This window comes from Polypterus senegalus, chromosome 18 (assembly GCF_016835505.1).
Source record: "Polypterus senegalus isolate Bchr_013 chromosome 18, ASM1683550v1, whole genome shotgun sequence".
Taxonomy (NCBI): Eukaryota; Metazoa; Chordata; class Cladistia; order Polypteriformes; family Polypteridae; genus Polypterus; species Polypterus senegalus.
In genome coordinates, this window is record NC_053171.1 from 39,725,240 (window position 1) to 39,751,909 (window position 26,670).

At 40.3% G+C, this 26,670-nt stretch overlaps 1 protein-coding gene and 1 long non-coding RNA gene across 3 annotated transcripts in view; one reads left to right on the top strand and one right to left on the bottom strand.

Annotated features, from left to right (window-relative positions):
* LOC120519156 overlaps positions 1–1,572 on the bottom strand; it is a 28,737-nt gene extending 27,165 nt beyond the window's left edge. The window contains exon 1 of the long non-coding RNA XR_005631399.1: positions 1,491–1,572. This is a non-coding gene — a long non-coding RNA (uncharacterized LOC120519156). The remainder of the gene's footprint in view (positions 1–1,490) is intronic.
* The window catches only part of LOC120519151 (latent-transforming growth factor beta-binding protein 2-like), a 389,450-nt gene continuing 363,811 nt past the window's right edge, over positions 1,032–26,670 (top strand). For both annotated transcript variants that reach the window (XM_039742299.1, XM_039742300.1), the window contains exon 1: positions 1,032–1,968. In XM_039742299.1, coding sequence (XP_039598233.1) covers positions 1,643–1,968 — 326 coding nt within the window. In that variant the 5' untranslated portion in view covers positions 1,032–1,642. The remainder of the gene's footprint in view (positions 1,969–26,670) is intronic.

Below are 26,670 nucleotides of genomic sequence, written 5' to 3' on the forward strand. Positions count from 1 at the left end.
CTGTCGGATGGAATGTTACTTATTAGATCTTCTTAACTTTATCTAATCATACCCCCATTTCAAACACCTCCCTTAATAATTTGATCTGGGGCAGGGGCCGATTGTGACATAGATATCCCTCTACTAGACTATATATACAGTTAATACGACGTAGTTGCTACATGGATTTCCATAGTGCGAGCGAGTGCACCCTTTGATGGGCTGGTATCACCTCTGATACTGGATGCCGTTTGCCGGAATAGGTGTCTCCCAGAAAAAGCGGGTTTTCAAAATGAATCACTTGAATCACATATTAAACTACAGATATGAGAATTAGACGATAAGATAAACGCCTTTCAATCAACGCTTTATTTAAAGTATTTCATGTTATCTTCTACCTCCATCTACATTTGTTACAGATGTTTTGAAAAAGCGACAGCTTAATCTTTCTACTAAAGGGTATCAGCTTTCTTCATGCAGTAATGACTATTACCACGAAAGTACTAAAGCTTCACTGGCACTGCTATAGGATTTAGCATATCGTATAATCTTTTAAGCATTACAAGAAATGATATAGTTTCCTATGAAGGTAGTTATCCAAACAACAGGTTGCCGTAACACGGAAGCTATCCTCTATCTCCCAAATCCGTTATTTCTATTTCAGATCACCAGTTTTCTGTTCCTGTCCTGTCCATGCCTGGATAGAACGCTGTGTAGACACACACATTCCCGAGCAATAAGAAAACTAAAACGTACTCGCATGCCTGTTACCATATAGTATTGTAATCCCTGATCCTTAACTTCGTTGTTAACCACAGAAGAAAGACATTGCAGAGAAATCAGAAATCTGTATTCCTAATAGGTTGAAAATGTAAAACTGACATATTAGCCAAAGTTAAATGGGTAAAGTATTAGCACCACGATAAAAAGATCCAACTGCAAAGAGTTAAGCGATGTTCCCACATGCTGAAGTGGGTGTTGCAAAATGAGCTTTTCGCCCCAGCTGACCCCCCCATGTGTGTGTTTTACATGGCCATTAACGTCAGATCTTTTAAGAAGAGCGAGTACGCGTGTTTGCACGGTGGGGGCATGCAGAATTCAGAAAGACACAAAAGTGGGTGTTTCTAAAATAAGAGCCATGCAAACTCTCAAGAATTTCCCGGTGACTTCAGATCCAAGGAGGTGGTCAGAGTTGCAGGAATAAAATTCAAAGTGCGATACAAGGACGGCTCGAGCAAAGAAAAGCAGCAGCGCTCTTGTGTGAACTATATGCGAGGTGGAATAGTGGGGACTCATTGATTCCTTGGGCAGAAGTGCGACAGTCGATCCGAGAGTAACCTGCCGGCGAGTGCACACCTGTTAAAGTACTGCCACGAGACTGCGATTCAGCTTACAGTGCCCGGCTTCCTTCTTAGCGAGTGGATAACAATTGAACAAACTGCCACGCGGACTCCTTTACAATCAGTGAATGTGACACTTGGTGAATTATGAACAGTGAAAGTCAAGCTTACCAGCACTCGTATTGTATTCTGGTCTTCTGTTAAAACGGCCACTGGGCTCTTATGCAGGTCCTTCGACAGCGAAGAAGTGCTTGCAGCTGAAATTTGTTTAGAGTTGGATAACGAGGGAGCGCTCTTTAGCAAACGTCTGGAAAGCTCCAAAAATGTGGCGACTTGGAACCTTTGTCATCGCTGTTCTGGCCGGCGTTGCGCTTTCGCCGACAGTCGATTCTCAGGGCACACGCGCCGGCGTGGACAAGGCGCGAGCGCGATCCTGGCTGCAAGACAGCCGAGTAGCGGCTCGCGAGTTGGGCGCACGTAACAGCGGCAGCCTTAATGTCACCGGACGGAACGCTCAGGAGCCGGCAAAGACACACGGCAGGGATGCCGTGGGGCAGGGGACCCCGGCGTACAACCGGCAAGGAGGAGTGACTCCCCGGAGTGATTCGGAGAGCAGACAGAGGAGCGCGTCTACTAGACGCCTCGCAGGGTAAGTAAATCTGTCACCTTAAAGGCGCCCTCTAGTCAGGTGTGTAACACGTGATGTCGACGGGACGTGAAACACGCAAATCAAACACAACTACACGAGTTAAAGTGAGCAGTACCCACGTCAGGTTTTAATCGGAGCAATATCACTGTAAAAATACCCACATGGGTGAGCATACGTTTCATTTGACGCATCTCAGTGAAGCTGTGCGGGTAGATCTTTGTATGTGCAGCACATTTTGAAATTTGTATCAAACAAGTAACATTCGTATGTGTATTGATTATTAGTTGGTTAAATGTTATCAGCTTTAACAGTTTGTTGTCAATAATAGCATTTAAGTCATTTTCCCTGCCGCAGTCATTACAAGTACAAGTGGGCTATGACACAGAACACTTCCGACTCGTTTTCTATGTAATCTTTATCAGTATTAAATCATAGATTAATTCATTTATTTGAATTTGGGGTTGCAAGGTATACATTTATTTACTGGCATAACGAACTTTTACAATTTGACGAAATTATGCAGTGTATCTCATGCCATACAGTAGCTGTAAGTGTGACTCTAAATCACAACCACACGACTCAATCCCGCCGGAATGCCGGGTCTATTGGCGCACTCTCACTTGACCTGCTGGTTCTCCATCTGTATCCCATATACCGTGTAAGTACGCAGATGAGTAATGGCAGGGTACTTGAAATGTGCATTATGGATGGTGTTCGCTACTGAAAGGGAATACAGTATATAAAATACACCTTAGATGTTTATCGTTTACATAAACGTAAGAGGTTTATATAAGGAAGTTAATTACAATGATCTAATATTAAAATCATGAATTATTAACAAGTTAATGCATTAGGCCTACCTGTTTTTGACTGAATTTCTATATGAAAGACAAACAAAATATTCATGTCTCGTGCACCTTGATCGCAGTTATATATTTTCATGTTTGTTTAACAGATGTTTTCATCTGAAATGGCAGTTTCAGCAGCTCACTCTGGGCATCGAGAATGCTGTTTGGTAGGAGCTTGTTCTGCAACCTGCAGGCCTTTGCGTTGAAGTCCAACACTTACACCCCTAGGGCACACTGCATGCTACTTTCCTGTTTCTAATAGTTTTCCTGTTTCTATCAAAATCATTAAGGCACATTGTTTGAACCATTTGCCAAGTTGTCAGGTATTGGTCATATGTATGCATTTCGACTAGGTTTATAATCAAAACAGTCAGACTTGTGAAAGTATTAACAGCATATTATTAATTGGTATACGTAAATAAACAGAGATAAATGAAAGCAAGCATAAAGGAGCCTCATGATAAGAATTATTCTTTACAATTGTGGTGCATCTTCTCCTAAACTCTCAAAAATACTGTCTCTTTAATGGCACTTCATTACGTTGTGTGGTTCCTCTCAGAGCCATTGCTTGGCATAGAAATGTTACACTTCATGTAGGGTTCTTTCCACATGGAGCTGGGTCTTTGGGCTTTGAAAAAGTTTCTAGTATGTGGGGAAAAATGAAGTCTTAATGTACTGTATAGTAGGCTACTTAGCAGGTTGCTTACAGATCAAGAAAACATGAACTTAGCCTATTGTATGCAGAATAAGTTCTTTATAAAATCAAAACCCTTTGGCCATACATTTGTTATCTATTCATGGGTATTTATGCAACATCAAATCTAATAAATAAAGGTACTTTCTCTAACCTTCATGAGGATGATTCTTTTGGTGACCAAAATGCTTCCACGTGAGGCATCACTCTGAAGAACCACTTTGGCACGTTTATTTCTAAGAGTTTATATGGAGCACAAAACATCACATCTTAGCTCTTAGTTTTTGCAGTTCTAGAACTCATGTGTTGCCGATTGAATTTTCCACCTTTGAGTACAGGATAGAAAAGGCAAAGTGTATAGTGGGCTCAGACTCTAGCAGCATTATTCTCTACCCATCGTAGTCTATTAAAACTTACTAGTGGAAGACCACAAAGGTATCTGAGGCTGTTATTCTAGTAAGTGGTAATAAATGCACCAGAAAGAGGCTTGACTATCGAGTGAGATGAATAATTCAGAGTTCAGACCACTATCTGAAACGATGCAAGTGCTCATTAGTAAAGCTGATATAAGTAATTGCACATGGCCAGAAATTCATGATGGGATTTCTTTTTATTGTTTGTCCTGCTTGCAAATAACGGTCAGTATTTCTTCACCAATTATGATATAACACTTGCTTTGTAGTGTTTTTAAGCCTTAGCTATGGACTTGTATACATCAATGTTGTTGTTATTGTTATTATAGTTATTTTTTATTTCTAGACTCTTTAATAGTGTCTTGTTGGCACCCTTAAAGACACTCTTTAACATTAAAATAATTGTTAACAGCACTGATTAATATTTTGATTATATCTTCAGTGAAACCGAAAATGACTTTTTATGGCAGTACACCATGTCTAATGGTTTTTATCTTCTCTTCCTTAGGCATAGCTAACTGACCCATCCATTCATCTGTTTGCACTTTCCAAATTTAAGGTCATTAGTAGTTATACTTAACCCACCTGGGTTTAAGGCATTACTTTTCCTTTTGCAGGAGCACCAGTCCATTGTAAGAAACAATCATATACCGTTCAAACCCACTCCTACTCTGAGCCAGTTTAGAGTAACCAGCGTAACTGATGTGCATGTTGGAGAAAAACCAGAGTAGCTGGAGAAAATCTCACACTGACAAACTCCACAATGGCAGTGACCAGACCAGAGGATTTGAGCTTCAAGGTAGCAGTGTGCCACCATATTGTCCTGTTTTTCTCAATATAATAAATAGCTTTACGATATATATATATATATATATATATATATATATATATATATATATATATATATATATATATATATATATATATATCGTATACCACGAAAGAGTTGTCACAGAAGAATGAGTCCCAACTGACTAGCTGAGGAATAAAGGGTGTGGGTTTTTATAGAGGCTGTGCAGGAAGAGCCGGTTTTGTGCTGGGAATGGCGGAAGTGAGGTCAGTAGGAGGGCGTGGTCTGGAGAGGAGGGTGGAAGATGGTGCTGGTTTAATTGGGTTTCCCTTCTACTGATCTGTAGAAAAGGGAGAAGTGAGGTTAGTGCACTTTATCAACCGTAAAACTGACATCTTACCCTCAGTAAAGCCATTTGACTGCCTCCCATCCTCACGTGTGTGACATGCCCCCTCCAGGACCCAAGAGGTCTAGCATCCCAGACTGAGATGTTGTGAACACGGGAGAGGGCATCTGCATTAGCCTACAGAGAGCCCCTACAATAAACGACAGTGAAATGATAGGGCTGAAAGTCCAAAAACCACCTTGTGACCCACTGGCTGTACTCCTTGCGCAGGACCATCCACTGGAGGGCAGCATGGTCCGTCACCAGGGTGAACTCGCAGCCTAGTAGGTAGTACCTTGGCTGCGTCACAGCCCATTTTATCATGAGGGCTTCTCTTTTGACCATGGCCTACCTGGTCTCCTGATCTAGCAGTTTCTGGCACAGGGAACGTGATGGGATGTTCAGCACCATTGACGCTCTGGCTCAGCATTGCTCAGAGTCCGGTGTCCGAGGTGTCTGTCTGGAGGATAAAAGGTAGTGAGAAATCTGGTGTTCTCAAGACCGGTGCTGTCGTTAGGACCTGCGAAATGGTCACGGAATGCAGTGTCCATTTTATCATCCCATACTACATAGTTGGGAGCACACTTTTTTGTCTAATCTGTCAAAGGCGCAGCCCTCTCTGAGAAGCGAGGAACAAACTGGAGGTAGTAGCTCGCTAGACTCAGGAAGGCTTGGACTTGCTGTTTGGTCCTCGGACAGGGCCAGTTCAGTATTGTATGGACTTTTGAACACTGTGGTCTAACCGTACCACCCCCCCTCCCCACTAGGTAGCCCAAATATTTGGCCTTGGCTTCCGCTAGTGTTTGGAGCACCGCTTTGATGTACAGTAGGAGTTCCTCCCATGTGGCAGAACAGATGACTATGTCATCCAGGTAGGCAGCACTATAGGCGTTGTTGGGCCGGAGCACTTTGGCCACCAGACGCTAGAAGGTCGCAGGAGCTTTGTGCAAGCCAAATGGGAGGACATGATACTGCCAGTGTCCACTAGGGGTACTGAATGTGGTCTTTACTTTTGTGGACCCCATTAAAGGAATTTGCCAGTACCCTTTCATCATGCCAAGTGTGGGAAGGTCTGTAGGACTAGGAGCAGTGACCTCACTGGACCTCACTGGACCCTTGTGCTCTGCAGGCCAATTTAGGAGATCATTCTGGATTTCAAAATGTGGCCCCTGTGGCATGGGATGCTGCATGCGTTGGCCGTTTATGGACACCACTGCATTAATAGTGTTTCTTAAGAAATCATCATTCCATTGCTTCCTTTTAAAGGAGGTTGGTTGTTTGTTTGAATTGAATTTGCAAGGAAGCAAGCAGATCAGGGCTGCCCCGAAGGGGTGTGGTTTCGGACTGTGACGCATAGGATGACATGGACGTTGGCACCGGGTTGGGCAGCACATCACACTGGACAGCCACATCAGCTTTAGACACTGGCAGTAAACACGGCATGGAGACAGTCTGGGGCACACTATCCACGTCCAAAATTAGGCCCAAATGTAAGGCTGGAGTGGTGATTCTGTTACTGACTTTGCTGTTTGACCAGTCATGTCCTAGTATCATGGAGTACAGCAGATCCAGTAAGACAGCCATTGTAAGGCTTCCTAGGACATTCCCAATGCAAACCACACAGGTGGTGGTGCCATATTTCTGGGTTTCCCCATGAGTACAGGTTATACTGGTCTTTTCAGTGAGCCACTGTAGCAGTAACACTAGCCAGTGAGCAACAATGGAAATATTACTCCCCAAGTCAAATAAAGCAGACACCTTGTGCCCATTAACTATTGCCACCCCTGTGTGTGGAATGAACAGAGGGTTAACAAGCACACAGTACCTCTCTCCTTGTGCCTAGGTGCAGTCCATGGGTTCAGCAAGGAGGGGAGAGGCTGTCACAATGTGTCACTTGTAACAGTGTGGGACACCCAAACTTTTCTCCTTTGGTCTGCTCACTGGGTCTGACACTCTGCACTTGGCTTGTGAAGGGGCACTTTGCACTTGTTGGGTTTGATGAGCTGGCCTTTTAGACCTCTCGGATCAGGACACTGGCCTATGCTGCTTGATGATTTCAATCAGGACTTCCATATTCCTGAATAGCCTAAGGACCGGCTGGGCGAGGGAATCAGGTAAGCCATTAATGAGTGTGTCAAAGACTAATTGCTCAATAATCTGGCGGCCATTGTTTACTTCTGGCCTTAGCCAGTGCCTGGTCTATCCCCCAGGTCTCAAAGGCCTGTGTGTGAGTTGACCGCTCCGGGTCAAAGCGCCATTCACGCCACTGCCTCACCTGCTGGTCCATGGAGATGCCATACCTTTTAAGGGCTTTGGTCCTAAATTTGCCATAATAAGCCGCATCCTCCTCCAAGAGGTCATAATAAGCCCACTGCATCTCGCCCTTCAAAAACAGCACCAAGATGTTTCCCCACTCAGTGTGTGGCCAGAAGTTGAGGTTGGCTGTTCTTTCAAAAATAACAAAATAGGTTTTGATATTGTCGTCATCCGTTAAAGGGACAAGAATCTGGGAGGGAGTCCGTGTTTGATCTTGTTGTAGCACCAGACATTCTTCAATCCGCATCTCTGATTCTGCTACTTGGACCTTGACACGTTGTAACTCCATTGTAAGGTTGGTCAGTAGGTCCTGCTCCTCGAACATGTCGAAGCAAAGTCCTGCCGACTACACCACTGTAACAAAAAGACAAATAAAAAAAAGGTTTGGGGGACCCACTCCATATATTGACAGGCAACATGAATAAATGCAAAGAGTAATCACAAAAGACTGAGTCCCAATTGACTAGCTGAAGAGTAAAGGGTTTGGGATTTTATAGTGGCTATGCAGGAAGAGGCAGTTCCGTGCAGGGAATGGCAGAAGTGAGGTCATTAGGAGGGCATGGTCTGGAGGGGAGGGCGGAAGTTGGTGCTGGTTTAATTGGGTTTCCCTTCTACTGATCTGTAGAAAAGGGAGAAGAGAGGTTAGCACTTTTATCAACCCTCGAGTTGACATCTTACTCTCAGTTAAGCCCTTTGACTGCCTCCCTTGTGCACATGTGTGACAATATATAAATATATATACATATATTTATATATATACTGTATATATATATATATATATATATATATATATATATATATATATATATATATATATATATATATATATATATATATAGTGACCTTTGGCTGGCCAATACCCCCAGGCTGCCAGATGGAGCCCTCCCTGCAGTATGGAGGTGCCCCAAAGACCAGCAGGGAGTCATGGACGCTGTAGTTTTTATCCTCAGCCCTGCTGGATACCACAGGGGCTGCAAGAGGGAGCTGCAGGGAGGACCAAAGACTTATTTGTGCCCTATGACCTGGAGGTTCGTCAAAGGAAGAGCGACAGGCTTCCGGGGTGAAGAAAAGAACTTTTACCTGACCCAGAAGTGATACAGGATCACATGGACTGGGATTGGGAACACTTCCAGGTCAGGGAATATAAAAGGACTGTGAGAGCTCCCAGACGGTGAGCTGAGCTGGGTGGAAAGGTGACAAGGCGTCTGGGAGCTGGAGGATTGGTTTATTGTATTGGTTAGTGTAATTTATGAGTATGGTGGTGGAGAGTGTGCTTTGTACACTGTGGCATTTAAATAAAGTCGAATCTTGGACTTTTACCTGGTGTCTGGAGTCGTGGACAGGGGTTCAAGGGAGTGAGAGCACCCCCTATCTGTCACAATATATATATATGTATATAGGCGACACGGTCGCACAGTGGTTAGCACTGCTGCCTCGCAGTTAGGAGACCCAGGTTTGTTTCTCGGGTCCTCCCTGTGTGGAGTTTGCATCTTCTAACCGTGTCTGTGTCTGTTTCCTCCAGATACTCCGGTTTCCTCCCACAGTCCAAAGATATGCAGGTTAGCTGCATTGGCAATTCTAAATTGGGCTGGCGCCCTGCCCGGATTTGTTTCCTGCCTTGCATCCTGTGTTGGCTGGGATTGGCTGCAGCAGACACCCTTGACCATGTAATTAGGGTATAGAGAGTTGGATAATGGATGGATAGATGGATATATATATATATATATATATAGCCCTGCGTTGGACTGGTGTCCTGTCCAGGGTTTATTCCTGCCTTGTGCCCTATGCTAGCTGGTACAGGCTCCATCGCCTCCCGCAACCATGTTCAGGAGTAATCAGGATAGAAAGTATATATACTTCATTTATAGATTTTATTTAAAAAAAATACTGTTGTTTTGGTTTCCATTTGTACCATTTTATCATTGTTTATTGTAATATGTAGATCAGATCCTTAATAATCCTAGAGTATACTTCAAAGTGTATTTGTTAAACATTATCTGTTCTACCGTGTCTGTGAGCATGTAGCCTCCCAACCTTCTGCTCTTCAACCGCAGCTTGCCCATTCAAATTTTGCCATCTTTTCTTTTCTCAATATGGAAACTGGTGAAGTCTGTGCTAATTCCTCAAAGTGTGTTAAAAATGTAAATCCATTCCCAGTAATTTTATATTTAGGTTTACTAAATGAAATAATGAACCATGAAACCAAGGGGTGGAGTGATTGTTACAGTGGTTACTTGTTGCCTCATATATTCTGTGTTGTTTTATTTTATATACATTACAGAGGGAAATTCACTCCAAGTGTCAGAGTGGTGTGCATTGGTCAAACATGCACATACAAGTGTCATTGTAGTTTCTACATCTGTCCAAAAATCGGAGCTGAGTACACTGTATTGTATTTTTTACCAAGACTTTTAATCAAAGACTTTTAAATGAGCCAATGCCATCTGCATGGCTTTGCTAAGATCCCTATGCCAATCATCAGTCAGCATTATGTACTCTCTGAGGTATGTTGTAAGCACACACACAAAAAAATATAATGAGGGAATTAAAATGGCATGCTATAGAGCTAAATTGTGATGAAGCAGATTAAAGCAATACAAACCAGTTATCAAATTTTGTGGAGCACAGTTGCTCAATGTAGTTCTGAGATGTGATTTGACGCAATTTTAATTTAACTTTTAATTATTTTTAATAATCATTGTAGCATACCAGACATCACCACTGGTACTGTCTCATTTCAGTACTAAACTCTGCAGCAATCTCTGTGTATCCACAATTACTGCCGAGGTGGCAGATGTTTTCTGCAATCCATGATTAAAATAACTGGAGTACTGACAGTTTTTCAGATTTGTCAGTGATGTTGGTTATCTCATGAAGTGAAAAACCATTAATTATTGTAAGTGAAGTGTTTTTTCTGGTGATTATTGTATAATTGTTAACAGAATAAAGACAGTAGTTCACATTTGTGCTTCATCATGTCAGTAACTGCACTTGAAGACAACCTTTCAAGATTAAAATTATTTGCTGGAGGAAACAACACACCTGGGGCCTCATGTATAAACGATGCGTACGCACAGAAATGTTGCGTAAGAACTTTTCCACATTCAAATCGCGATGTATAAAACCTACACTTGGCGTAAAGCCACGCACTTTTCCACGTTACCTCATACCTTGTCGTACGCAAGTTCTCCGCTTAGTTTTGCAGACTGGCGGCACCCAGCGTCAAAGAAGTGCTACTGTTCCTGTGTGGTTACACCTTATTTTCCTGACGCGGCATTATAAATACACTGAAACTAACCGCATATTGTTTATTAGTGTAACGCATCTCATTGTAATTAACTTGTAACAATATAATGGTCCAGGGAATAGCCATAGTATTCCAAATGCCATAACTGCTTTAGCGTTGTTACTCTAACTGCACCTTCTTCTTTCAGCTGCTCCCGTTAGGAGTTGCCACAGCGGATCATCTTTTTCCATATTACTCTCACTGCACCACTCAGTATTTATATAACTGTATCTGAGTGTGAATCACAGCAGCAGCTGATCGGAAAGAGAATTATCGGTATACAGTTTCAAGTACACGCTGTCTCAGCCACGGCAAAACATTTCAAGGCCTTTCTTTTACGGACCTCGCGGTTCAGAAACAGTTTCATCCCAAGAACTATAAACGCACTCAATCAATTGCTCCTTGTAGAATTGTTCGTACTTATAAGTACAATCACCCCACTGTAAACTTGCACTACAGTTATAATATCGCACAACCTGCGCCACTTTATAAAGCGCATATTTACATATGATGACGATATCATTTTTAAGGTGAAATGCAGCAAAATATGTTTATTATATTATACAGATAAAACTTGAACTTCATTTAAATAATCTATATTCTTCACTGTGTCGTGAAGTGTCGTGAAGGATAGAATAATTAAACATGTACTACGAAGATATTTCAATGTTCCTTAAACGTTTTGAAGAATCGGCGCTCCCCAATTCTGATTGGGTATTTGGGGAAAAAAAAGCAAGGACTGCAGTGGCGGCTACGCCAATATATATTGAATATAAAACAGAAAGAGAAAATAACAACACAGCTAAAAACGCAGCGACAAATTTCGGCAAAAGTTAAATGCTTGTGTCATGAGCACGAGGCGGCTATGCAGTGTCTGCAACAGATGTGTCCATCCACCGTGCATAAGCTACCTTACTGACATTGGCGGCGAAGGAGCCATCGATTCTTCCTCTGCCCAGTGCCACCACAAGCCTAGAGCCGCCCCTGAGTACTGCTGCAATAAATTATTTCATCGAAGGTCGTACACAATCACTGCGCCGTGAAAGCCATGTTTAATAATGTGCTTTAACTCCTATCATCATAAAAATGATATCACGTATACATCTCAGTATTTTAGTTATTCAGAGAGCTGTAATATCACGAATGTAATGGATTCTGTGTCCAGTTGGAGGAAGAGAACCGGTTTAAGAAGCAAGTAGTAATTCACACACATAGAGCACATAGAAGATCAAATACAAAACAAAGCATTTAACGTGCTACTTTAATTACGATGTGATTTGAGAAACTGGTTAATTAAACGATTTTAAGATGAAGTTTATGATGTTCTACTTTAATGACAAAATAAATTACGTGATTAAAGTGGAAATGTCGAGATTGAAGTTGAGATTTCGTGCTTTTTCCCCACTGTGTGCCGATTTTTCTCTGTACCCTAATAAGCTTTCATATGACACTCAGACAGTCGGCTACAACTCGCCTTTTCACGGCAACTTTAATATGTGACTTCTTTTTTATTTCTGGCACTGTGCGATTTTGTGAACTTGAGCTTTCATGTTTCTCCAACATGCTATGTCACTCGATCAACTTCCTTTTGTTGATTATACCATGGTTTATTTGAACAAATAGTATGTTTTTCCTTTGCCCCACTTGGTATTCGCTGAAATTCTTATATTTTACCCCGTGCTTTTCCCATTGTCTTTTCACAGAAGGCTAAGCTTAAGGGCGATTTATATTCATTTGCATATTCAAAGAGGCGTAATTCTAGGAGGAGTTGGGGCGTTACATAAAGTGCGTGCACGAGCGTTACTTTTCATGCTGATCGGGAGTTATGTAGCAGAAGAACGTGGAAGTTGGAGTACGCACAGATTCCTGCATCTGGATTTTTCTGTGCGTAAGCACATTTCGGCTTTTGTGCTTACGCCTTGTTATAGTGCAAGGTCTACGCACGGCGTTATACATGAGGCCCCTGGTGCTGAAAGTTTGTTGAGAAGGGAGACAAGCAATGTGTGGAAGTGCACACTGGGTCTCGTATAAGAATGTTTTCCTTTTTTTCCTTCCTCAATTTACATGAATATGTTGTTTTACAATATGTTTGCAATCTCAAGACATGGATGAATACTTAATCTATACTAATAAAAGGCAAAGCCATTACTGACTGACTGACTGACTCACTGACTCACTGACTCACTCAGTCACTGACTCATCACTAATTCTCCAACTTCCTGTGTAGGTAGAAGGCTGAAATTTGGCTGGCTTATTCCTTACAGCTTACTTACAAAAGTTAAGCACGTTTCATTTCGAAATTCTACACGTAACGGTCATAACGGTCGACAAAGTCCGCCATGTTGAACTTTCTGTAATTGTTTTGTTATTGTCATGAGTGTTGCTGGCATATATATATTCGCAGCGGCGAAGTACTGCATTAAAATTTTTATTAAGAAGAAAATTAAACCTTTTTAAACTGAGGGAAAATATGCCAATAATTATTTGTTAAGGATCTCTTTGTATACCATGTTGTCAGTTCGGCCCTCCGGTTGTAACATGACCAAGCTGTGCGCTGAGCTTACTCTTGAGCATGTAACTTACAGTTGGCCATGTGAACAGTAATCTTGTCTCAAATCTCACAGCTTGAATTGCTGCTGTCATAATCGGTTTGAGTTTCATGGTTTGTTTCAATTACGACAGTATTTGTAGGACTTGTGTTGAAGAGACATTCGGCATCTGTCAAGCTTTGTAAGTATTCAACCGGTTTCATCAATAACTTCACATCCAGCTTTTGAGAGTTTGAACATTCCTAAACAGTGTCCACTACTGAAATCGTCACCTGTCAATCTAAGATGTTTAAGAGGCATTGGCGGTTTCGAAAGGTGTAAAATATTTGGCCATTTCGGTACACTTGAAACTGACAACCGAACAATTCAGCGGCAGCCATCAACTCACATGCAGAACCATAGGTGAAGGGCTTAAGCATTTCACTCTTATAGTGCTCCTGTGTAGTATAATTATCTCCTGTACTGTCATCAGTCCACACCTTGAACCTGTCCCTGTCATTCAATACATAAGACACAATGTTCCTCCGGATATCAAGATTGAGCCTGATATGGCCGTACAATATGTAACAAAGAGAATGGAAAAGGTAGGTGCCATCTCCGGGCATGGAAACCACTCGGTAAGTGACAGTTCTCTGATCAATAGTGATCATCTTGATAGACATGGTAATGGGGGTTGGAACGATAAAGGAAATGGGTACCTGAGCAATGTAAAGTAAGTCTAAAATACCTACACAATAACTATAATTGTAATAAACAAACAATAAAACAGCAGAGAAGCCTTGTATTAAACAAAAAGGGTGTAGTTATCAGTAGGGAGGCGTGAATCCCGTGGCGAAGCAAGGAAGGGAATGTAGAGACCGGAGCGACAGACGGTCTTATATAGGCAGGCAGCCAACAACATGGGAGGCGTTGGGATAGGGGACCCAATGCCACCTCACACGGTGACCAAGGTGCAGGCTATGGACGTATATATGTACGTAAGTAGGATTCAGTTAGCGTTGGGAACCCGTGTACCAAATTTCTTGAAGATGGGCCATAAGTAACAAAGACTGTTGAAAACTTCAATATGTAAGTAAGTTGTAAGGAATGAGCCTGCCAAATTTCAGCCTTCTACCTACATGGGAAGTTGGAGAATTAGGGACGTTGGAAAGTTCAATATGGCGGCCGACAGTGATGTCATACCAACGAAATAAGTACGAATATCGATTTCCGTTAAAAGTTCAATATGGCGGCCGACAGTGGCATCATACCACCGAAATAAGTACAAAATTTCAGCCTTCTACCTACACGGGAAGTTGGAGAATTAGTGACGTTGGAAAGTTCAATATGGCGGCTGACAGTGGCATCATACCACCAAAATAAGTATGTACATTGGTTTCGGTTAGCGCAAGGAAGCCGCCTACCAAATTTTGTGAAGATGGGGCCATGAATAAGAAAGTTCAACATGGCGGACGTTGTTGACCGTTATGCATAGAATTTCAAAATGAAACCTGCTTAACTTTTGTAAGTAAGCTGTAAGGAATGGGCCTGCCAAATTTCAGCCTTCTACCTACACAGGAAGTTGGAGAATTAGTGACATTTGGAAAATTCAATATGGCGGCTGACAGTGGCATAATACCACCAAAATAAGTACGTACATCGGTTTTGGTTAGCGCAGGGAAGCCACCTACCAAATGTCGTGAAGATGGGGTCAGCCTTCTATCTACACGGGAAGTTTGAAAATTGGTGACGTTGGAAAGTTCAATATGGCGGCCGACAGTGGCATCATACCATCAAAATAAGTAAGTACATCGGTTTCAGTTAGCGCAGGGAAGCCGCCTACCAAATTTCGTGAAGATGGGGCCATAAATAAGAAAGTTCAACATGGCGGATGTTGTTGACCGTTATCGACCGTTAGGACCGTTACGTGTAGAATTTCGAAATGAAACCTGCTTAACTTTTGTAAGTAAGCTGTAAGGAATGGGCCTGCCAAATTTCAGCCTTCTACCTACACAGGAAGTTGGAGAATTAGTGACATTTGGAAAATTCAATATGGCGGCTGACAGTGGCATAATACCACCAAAATAAGTACGTACATCGGTTTTGGTTAGCGCAGGGAAGCCACCTACCAAATGTCGTGAAGATGGGGTCAGCCTTCAATCTACACGGGAAGTTTGAAAATTGGTGACGTTGGAAAGTTCAATATGGCGGCCGACAGTGGCATCATACCATCAAAATAAGTAAGTACATCGGTTTCGGTTAGCGCAGGGAAGCCGCCTACCAAATTTCGTGAAGATGGGGCCATAAATAAGAAAGTTCAACATGGCGGATGTTGTTGACCGTTATCGACCGTTAGGACCGTTACGTGTAGAATTTCAAAATGAAACCTGCTTAACTTTTGTAAGTAAGCTGTAAGGAATGAGCCTGCCAAATTTTAGCCTTCTACCTACATGGGAAGTTGGAGAATTAGTGATGAGTCAGTGAGCGAGTGAGTGACTGAGAGGGCTTTGCCTTGTATTTTATATATATATATATATATATATATATATATATATATATATATATATATATATATATACATACATGTGTACATATATACACCCACACATATACTATGGGGTGCCAAACAGGCAAATACATTGATTTTCTGAATATATAAAGTCAAAACTTGAATATATAAAGTCATTTCGGAATATATAAAGTCAAAACTTGAATATATAAAGTCATCGCTGGAATATATAAAGTCATCGCTGGAATATATAAAGTCAAAACTTGAATATATAAAGTCAGCGTCGGTATATATAAAGTCAAACTTGTTTCTGAATATATAAAGTCAAAAGTTGAATATATAAAGCCATCGCTGGAATATATAAAGTCAAAACCTGATTATATAAAGTCAACATCGGAGTATATAAACTCATTCCTGAATATATAAAGTCAAACTCAAAATATATTGATTGAAACAACTCTGAACTGAACTAAGTTAACAAAATCATATTCAGAAAAATAAATTAAAAAAACACTGTTTGGTTAATGTTTTGAAAATGATGCATGTGCCCTGCCCAGGATTGGTTCCTGCCTTGCGCCCAGTGTTGGCTCCAGCAGACCCCCGTGACCCTGTGGGTTGGGAAATGGATGGATATTCCAGCGCTGACTTTGTATATTCCGACGCTGACTTTATACTGTATATTGAAGTTTTGACTTTATATATTCCAGCGCTGACTTTATATATTCCGACGCTGACTTTATATATTTAAGTTTTGACTTTATATATTCCAGCGCTTACTTTATATATTCCGAAATATTCCAACGCCGTCTTTATATACTCAGGTTTTGATTTTATATATTTGGGAATGACTTTATATATTCAAGTTTTGTCTTGATTTTTTCCAGTGCTGGCTTTATATATTCAAGTTTTGACTTTATATATTCAGAAACAAGTTTTGACTTTATATATATATATACCGACGCTGACTTTATATATTCAAGTTTTGACTTTATTTATTTCGACAGTGACTTTATATAATCAAGTTTTGACTTTATATATTCGGGAATGACTTTATATATACAAGTTTTGACTTTATATAGTTAAATTTAGTCATCATTGCATAACCTTTTCTTTACCATAGAAATTTACAGACTAAATTCAACTTCCATTCCTAACAAAGATATTTCTGGCGACTAAATAGAACCCACTTATATCCAAATTCGAACTATTGAGCCATCGCCTGCCTGTCTGAATAAGTCACCCTCGCTTCGCTCTTACTTTTTTACGTTCATTTAATCATGGCTAGTGGCGGAAAAATTATAAAATGGAAGGAGGATTACACTGAGTATGGCTTTACCAAAACAATTATTGATGGCGAATCGATTATTCATAAAGCTTCAATTGGTGATCTGTTTTTCTGTGTTAACCTCACATTTTTTCATACTTCCTCTCAAACCAAGGGGGTGCGAGGGTAAAATGAATCAGGAAGCGCTGATCAAGGTAATCGGTGTACCAGGAAATCATGCATTGACAGAAGTTCCCCTTTGCTTGTAATGCAAAGTGTGATTAAATGCATTATTTTTTAACGTGTTATGGAGCACATGCATCGAAGCTTCTCAGCTGTGCTTGTGTTAAGAAAAGGAAACATTTTAAAAATAACGTAACACAATTGTCAATGTAACCTTTTGTAAGTAGTGCCTGGAGGATTCAGTGTGGAGAAACTCTAGAGACAGCGTGTGTATTAACTTGTGGATTTTTCTGTGAGTATTTGGTGGCAGCGTCACAAACTCGCTTCTGTAAGACTGCGTTAGCTGCGGAGCTCAGCTCAGAGTGAAATGAGGTGAATGGGAGGGGAGATGATGACATGACTCCACCACCCGCCTTAACTGTCAATCCCCCACAAACACAGTCTCTCGGAATTTGCATAAGCACAGCCCTTCACCTGCAATTTTAACTTAGTTACAAAGTGATCAGAACTCTTGTTTATAAATCCTGCGTCCTCTCATTAAACTTGTATCCCGCATTACCCGTGGGCATGACAAACGCCAGCGGCAGCCTGTCTATGAACTTAATTTAAACTTTAGGTTTACACCGTGCTTTGTTTCCGAAGTAGCAGCACTCATGAATATGGTTGTATATGTCACTCGCTCGCTTCTTATTGTTTCGCTGCCTTCTCAATTATATAATGCATGTTTTCTTCAGCGCTTTTTGGAGCTCTTCCTGGTTTTCTACGTACTGCGTTGACAGTCAGTTCACGTGATTATGTGGGAGGCATGATGATGTGACACGAAACTCCGCCCCCACGGCTTTCGAGCTCAACTCCATGACAGTATATGGAGAAAAATAGCTTCCAGTTATGACCATTACGCGTAGAATTTCGAAATAAAACCTGCCCAACTTTTGTAAGGAAGCTGTAAGGAATGAGCCTGCCAAATTTCAGCCTTCCACTCACACGGGAAGTTGGAGAATTAGTGATGAGTGAGTGAGTTAGTGAGTGAGTGAGTGAGTCAGTCAGTCAGTCAGTCAGTCAGTGAGTCAGTGAGTTAGTGAGTGAGTCAGTTTGATTTCCAAGAGCTATCTTCTTGGAGCTGTGTGCTGAACTGGCACCAGCTTTACAAAGGCAGGCTTTGAGGAATTGTGCTCTACCTGCTCCTTTGCAATTTCTGTCCTCTTTTGGGTTTTTAGCCACAGGAGCTTTACAGTGTGAACTTACTGACTGACTGGGTATTTCACAGTCATCACTGAGTTGCCCCATGCCAGCTGTATAGGATGGTATCATCTGCTTGTCATCCAGATAGATAAGATTTCCTTACACTGTGGTTAACCTGGCAGACATTAAAGCACAAGTCACAGCAATGTCCGGTTTTCCAAATGTAATCGGAGTGGTCAACTACATGCACATTGCTATTGCAATGGTACCGGGCAAATTACATTAGCCAGGGATGAATCATCAAAAGAATGAGCTGACATTACATCACATATATAGCTAGAGAGCCTGTAACAACCCTGCACTGTCACAGGTGCTTTTTCCAACTAGTGCAGCAAAAGGCAAGTAGTTCTTTTAAAGATAAAGAGCAGAGAATCGATTCCATTTTGGCGCTTGGTGCCGACGCTATGCTATAAAGGCGCCTTCAGAAAATGAATTTGCTTTCGTAAATATAAAAAACTTCCACTCTATTAATGTGCTGCTTTATAGTCCACAGAATGTGTGTCGCATTATGCAAGCATGTAGCGTGCTGCATATATAATGTGGCACACAGTCGTGGCTTCCTGCACCTGAAGAGACGCTATATGATGATCCTGACCCTGACCCACCAAATGATCAGTCAAATCAGACAATGTTACAGCTTTGTTTGAATGTAATTAACAGAAAGTAAAAACATGTAATCAGATGCAGTATGTATTTTTCACCAGTTCATTTATTTTGTGGTCTATATCACATAGTACCTTAGTTCATTGACCACATCACTTACAGCATCCACAATTGCATTTTGTGACTCAGAGCAGGATCTGTCTGCACACAGCCAGATAGTCTCTCAGTGGTTTCCAAGGCAGTGGTGTGTGTTCTGTCAGTGCCCGAAGACCTGCTTAGCATAGCAGCACCATCACAGTCTGATCATCGCACATGGGTCAGTTTTTGTAATATTCTCTGAAACAGAATAAACAGACAGTGGGCTGCGATTCGCCTTTTCACATTGACTCTGATCACTTCTTTTTTTACTTTTGGCACTGTGCAACTTTCTGAACTTGAACTTTCGAGTGTCTCCGCCATGCTGCGTAAGCTAGCAAATAGTATGTTTTTCCTTGCCTCCACTTCGCATTCTCTGAAATTATTCTTTTTTCACTTACTTTTCCCATTGTCTTTTAACCAAACACTGAATGGAAGGTGATATTTATATTGATTTGCCTATTAAAATATGCAAAATTCTGGGAGCAGTCAGGGTGGGGCAGATGGCACTTGCACATGCTTTACATTTAAAGCTGACCGAGGTTTATGGAGTAGAAGTGTGTGGAAGTTGGCTTACACATTGTTTTGTGCATCTGGATTTTTTTTTTTGCATACGCACATTTCCGCTTTTGTCCATATGCCATGTTTTAATATGAATTCTATGCACGGTGTTATACATGAAGCCCCAAGTGAGGAGTTTTTATTATGATTGTAACATTCAATTGTGTTAAAATGTCTGTAATTAATTAACAAAACCTATGTTTTTAACCATTATACAGTATTATTGTGTGTTTAAGAATTAACTTGTGACTGTCTGTTACATGAAGTGTGCTGTATGAAATAAGATTTGATTGATTTTCTAGTTTAAGACAGAGCAACCAACATCATCATAGTATTTCAGTATGTTTCCTTTAGACATTCTGGTCTTCCTACTCAGATTTTAATTCAACTTGAATTGCGACTCTTAAATTGTTCTAGTTTGAGAAAGTGCAGATGTGTGTATAAGTGTGCTGCATAATGGAAAGTCCCTCGTCCAAAGTTGTTTCCTGCTTTTTGCCTTATGTTCAGTGCTGCCAAAATAAGTGCCAGCTCTCTGTTGGAATGTGCTGGATTAAGCAAGCTTATAAAATGATGCATTGATAGCTGATGAGCAACTACAGTGACATAGTGACTTACACTACATTCTGGGATTAAAAGTACCCACAATATAGGACTGCAGCTATGATACAAAAGCCAGAAGTCCTTTAAAATCACATATTGAAATGCATTAGACAACATCTTTTGAATGTAATCCTAGTTCAGAGAAACTTCTTATGAATGCATGGCATGTTGCATATTTCTGCTTCACAGCAATGAAACATACATTATCACTCCCTTAGCCTTTTGAGCTTTACTTGTATCTAATAGTGCTTCTGCTGCAGAGTTTTGACACCATTTGGCAAGAATTCTAGAAATGTTTTACTCATGTACAGTATTTGTTTATGGGGTCTTTAAATTTTAAAGGGTTGGTGTGCCATGAACATGTTCATGTGTTTTTGAGAACACTAATCTAATGGCTGTGTAAATTACCTTTGAAATTTGTAGGCAGTCTGTTGTACAGTGGTTGCGGGAGGGGTCTTTTTATTGACATCCCCATACGCAGAGGATAAAGTTTTTGGTCATCAAATTGTAGAAGCACATCTGTTGAATGAACTTCATACTACAAGGTTCAAATACTGCTAAGATTGTATCATTATTTTGTATTGTTTTTCATTTTTATAAATCTCATAATTTTTCCCTACCCCATGTCCATTCTGTTTCCTTTTTTTACATTATTTATAATTTTTACTCATTTCATCTCTTTTTAATTATGTGCTTAAAGCTTTTCAGGTGTGACTTGAAGCTCTATGTTATACCTCTGCTGTTTGAGCCTTTGAGTCAAAGCATTAGATTTTCATTGGGCTTGTTGTATGGCTCCCGTTTTGTGTTTACCTTTTCTTTTATTCTATTTGCAAGTTTGTTTGTATTTTGACATTTTTGTTTTTGGCCTTTTGGCTTTTGAATTCTGGTTTTGATTTCTGGATTTGTAGATTTTGTGTTGTAACACTAGGGGTTGCTGTAGCCCCTTTAATCCCAACAGACAGACACTGACAACACGAGGTAAAAGCACCAAGAATACTTTTTATTTTTTTTCTTTTCTTCATAGTGTTCTCCACCATCACAGCCACAAGTATTAAACAATTACACAGCACATATACTATTCTTTTTCCTTTCTCTTTCTCCTCCACACCTCACAGCAAGCTTTGTCCACTTTCAACCGACTCTGACTTACTTTGCTGGGTTCACAGCAGTCCTTTAAATAGTCCTTGACCTGGAAGTGCTTCTGTTCTTCCTCCCATGTGACTTACCAGCACTTCTGGATCAGATGGAGAATTCCGGGTCTTTGATCAGCCCGGAAGTACTTTTGGGCTTCCGTCCTCGTGACTTCCTAGTACTTCTAGGCTATAAAGGAAGCATGAGTTCCCAGGACCCCTCACAGCACCCCCTGGCGGCACGCATGGCACCCATCAGGGCTTAGAAACCAAACTCCAAGTCCCAGGATGCCCTGTGGGAATCTGGGGCACTGTTACACTCCAGGGGAGCTGCATTCTAGGTTTTTCAGGGAGGCAGTGTCCTAAAGTAGCTGCCTTCTCCCATCCTTCCAGTCTTTGGGAGTCCTGGCCAGATTGAGCTGCTGGCCATCCATCATAGTGTTTTCTTTGTATTTAATTTTAATCCTTCAGGATTAGAACCTTTAATATTTGGTATCTTTAAAAAGTTTTACATTTCAGTTGCCTTTTTAGTTTCATTGTTACAATATTCTGTAATTAATACATTAAATATTAATAGTTTTGTTATTTGAGCCAGGGGATTTGTAAGTCCTCCTCTTCCTTTTTGGAGCTTTGCATATTAAGGCCTTTTTTGAGATTGTATACTACATATTGCTTTTTTTTTCCCTAGGCCAGGGGTGGCGAACTCCAGGCCTCGAGTGCCGCAGTAGCTGCAGGTTTTTATTCTTACCATCTTCTTAATTAGTGACCAGTTTTTGCTGCTGATTACTTCTTTTAATTAACTTCACTCAGGCCCCGTAGTTGTTTCTTTTTCTTTAATTAACAGCCAAACAATAATGAGACACAAAACAAGCCACCACATGACCAGCTCCCCTGTGCCCGTTACACAATATCTGAAATTAAAGAGAGGTGATGGTCTTGGTAAGGTTGATCGCTCAGGTCACCAAAACATTTTGACAGTGCCAACTCTGGCCTGATCAGCTTTACTTGCCTACCTAAGTTCCTGCTTACTGGATGAAGGTCTGGTGCAGGATGAAACACATTTGTGTGACAGCAACACGTGTAATATCTTTATCTTGGAATCACAGCGACTTGAATACCTGTTGCAAATGGTTAATGAAAACAGAAAAGAATTGACTGCCAATTTTTAAAAACCTTTTAATGTCTAACTGCACAGTATCATACAACCTATAATTATGAAATGTTTTGTTGCTTTCTCTTAAGAAAATGGAGCAAATTACTGAAATAAGATCTCTGGGGTCTACAATCTTGACAACTGTCTCCCCAGGCACTAATTTTCTATGTTTTATTTTTTTTACATTATTTTGCACACAATACAGATTGCATTAACTGTTACAGTATATACTTTCCAAATTTACTATAGTCTCCTTTTTAGTCCTTGTAGCTTCAGATTTGAAGATTAATAGATGATTTACAGTGTGTCTAAAGATTTACCAGCAAAATATTTATTCTAATACTTTTATTTAACTTATGTGATTTCATAATTGTTTGTTGTGACTTTAAGGAAATTAGATTATGCCATTTATATTTAAAAACACTTTTATTATAATCCATGGTAATAATAATAGTAATAATAACAATAATAAAATACTAAATTATATATCTCCCATTTTACACATTAAATTTAGAGCTCTTTTCCTAGGTAATAGAAACTCCCTACACTTCATACTGAGTTTTAATTTTACATTTTTTTTCATCCCTTGATCCTTGGTGTTCATAATTCTATTCATTGATATATTTCATAATTATTCTTTTTTATACAGATACTGATTATTTTTATATGATATCCTACAAATAGCAGAGCGCAGGAGTTTTTAGATGTAATCGATGGCTGTTTTTTAACACAATATGTGTTACATAAAACTGGTAACATCTGGTAACATAAAACTATTAATAAATTGTCAGTTTAGTTTTCATCCAGCTGTTTGCTATAGATATGTTGGAGCATATCAGTCAGGGTAGGCAGTGGCTAGTGTCCATATCTCAGAGACGTGAAAAGAGCAAGGATATTATTTGCTTCACAGCATATGAAGGATAAGTTTATTTATGATATACAATAAAATTCTCACAGACGCTATGCTTGTTTTCAGGTTCACAGGGGCTGATGATAACGTTCAAATGTTTTTTGTGCAGTTTAATGACATCAGAGTATCATGACAAAGAAGAACTTTAAAGGATTACTTGTGCATGTTAACTGATTTTCTGCCTTAAGCAGGTTACTCACCTTATACTGATTTGTCTGTGCATATAAATGTTTTAAATGGTGGTGTGTGTGTGTGTGTGGGGGGGTGCCTGTCAGAATTTAGTAATAAAAAAGTGATTGAATCATTAGTTACCATAGTTACCATAATATACTGTAATAGATTTCAAAGTGTTTTGGAAGTCTGTATATTCTAAAACAAAAAGAGCTTTATTAAATTTGAGCAGACAAGGTAACGCTTAAGTAATATAAATTGGGATAAGATTTTAAGTGTGGAGGCAGTCGAGGAGATATGAGGTTTAAAATTGTTTCACATACAGTGTATGACAAGTTCATCCCAAAATTTGGAAGCAGTAAGAAGTTAAAGAATACTCCAAGGTGGATAAATTAGAAGCAAAAATGGAAGTTACAAAGGAAATAATTTAAATGTGAATGTCAGGAAGCTTTGCACCCTAGGAACCAAATTACCTGAACTATTCTATAGCATTTCAGTAATTATTTACTGCTGTGATGCTGATGCGCATGGAAAAGTCTATTATTAATTTCAAACATCTGTTAAAAACAAATCTCTTCAATGAGTATTATTCTTCTTCATGTATGTAATTTCTACTGTCTTGTATTGAATTGTAAAGTGTCCTTGAGTGTATGAAAGGCGCCACATAAATAAAACATATTATTATTATTATTATGATCTTTCTGATCATAAAATAGATCATTATGATAGCAATTGATGATAGGAATTCATAATTAATTGCAGAATTACGGTATTTGAGGGTTCCTCCAGAGTGCATTTTTCTTTTGCACTATTTAGTTCAAAAACTAATCAGTAAATTGTCATCTCATAACAGGCTTAAGTTTTGAGTTTGGCATTTTTCCATTCAGCTCTAGACTGTCCTCAAGAAAATGTGACACACAGACAGACACATACCCATCATCAAGATATCAATGTTTTTTGGTATCAGGGGACCCTAACATGTCAAAATTTTTGACAAATCTAAAGCTTTTGCTCTTCCCCCATAGACGATAGGTTATTGTGGGGAAGAGCGCAAAGGAAAAAAACAACTGTATAAGACATATAAGACTAATAACTCCAATGCTAACCATTTGGTATATGAGAATATGTGCATCATGGTTAAAAAGGGATATTAGGAAGGCTGAAAGACAGTTAAAGGGAAATGTCAATATTTCAGTTGGAAAAGAATGATGAAGGAGTAGATAAAGAGTATTAGGAATGGTGAAGGTGGGCTACAGTATACAGACAGTGATATATGAAATGGTTTGAACTTTGCATTTTTCTGAAGTCTGTATATTTGAAGAACTCAATAACCGGGACTACTATGGAGATTATTAGTGATTTGGAAATTGTGGAGGGAGTACTACTTGGATTAGTCTGAAATCTAAAAAATCACCAGGACCAGATAACATTTATACTTGAGCTGAAGGAAGTTAGTGAGCACATATTGTGAGACATGCCCGGACACCACCAGACTTAGGTCACATCTTTATAAAACACACGCGTTTATTTACAGTTCCAAACACAGTCCCGCACAGCACACAGTGCTCCCAGCACTAATCACCCTTAATCCGGGCCTTTCTCTTACTGTCCCTGGGCCGCCTTTCCTTTCTCCACGGGAGCTTCGCCCTGCTGACATCCCCGACTCTAGCTCCCTGATTGTAGGGAGGCGGCCACTTTTATTCCTACCCGAATGTGCTCCAGGTGCCTGGCAATGTTCTTTCGGCAGCACTTTCTGGTGTGGCGGAAATGATGCTCTTGCACCCAGAAGCACTCCGGGCGTCCCTTCCTCCATCTTCCCAGGTGTGACGGAAGTGAATGTTTCCCAGGCTCTCTGAGGCTCGGGGCGCCCCCTGGCGGTGGCCATGGGTCCCAATGGGCTTGAGCCTCTGCCCCCTCGTGGCCTGGAGGACGTATATGCCACCTCCCGGTCCTTCCAGTCGCTCCGGCTGGGTCTGTCCCCCAGCCTCCAGTGACAATATATAAACCCTTGACACATATTTTTAAAAATCTCTGCACACTGGGGAAATTCCTAAAAACCAAAGGATAGCAAATATTATCCTGTTGTATAAAAAGCGTGATCGGGCTGTTTTCCCTGTAACTATAAGGCAGTAAATTTAACATGAATCACAGGTACAGTAAATTCATGGAATCAATTATTAAGTAAAAGACTGAGCTGCACATGTTAAGAACAGGAGTATTAGCAATTACTTAACAATCATTCAGATTAGGAAGGTCGTGTTTTACTAAAATGCTGGAACTCTATGAGGAACCAATAGAAGCATAGAATAAGAGAAGTGTACAAATATTGTTTATCTTGATTTTCAGATGGCAATTGATATGGTACCACATGAAAGGTTGGTGATCAAACTTAAGGAAATGGACATTCAGGGCACAGTTTGTAGGTGGGCACAAAATGCTCAAACACTGGAAGCAAAGGGTATTGGTGAAGCAAACATTTTCAGAATTAGATGAAATTAAAAGTGTTATCCTTTAGGGATCAGTGCTTAGGCACCTGCTCATTTTAATAAAACATAAACGATCTGGGCAAAAATATAATTAATAATCTGCAGAATTTGCAGATCACACCAATCTAGGTGGAAGGGCAGATCATGTAGAATTGGTTAAACTGTTACAGATAGATTTGGATAGCATAAAGGCAAGATTTGTGGTAGATGAAATTAATTGTAAGAAAATGTAAAGTATGGGTGGAGTGGTGGCTCTGGGGATAGGTTGCTGGTTCGAATCCCGTAAATGCTCTGTTCTGTTGGGCCTTTCGGCAAGGTCCTTATCCTGCAATTGCTAAGCACTTTGAGTAGTGAGAAAATTATTATTAATTATTACATGTAGGAAGTTAAAATGTTAGTTTTGAATATACGATGAGAGGTTAGAAATTTGAAAGCACCCCTTATGAGAAGGACCTAGGAGTCATAGTGGACTCATTACTACTTACATCCAGACAT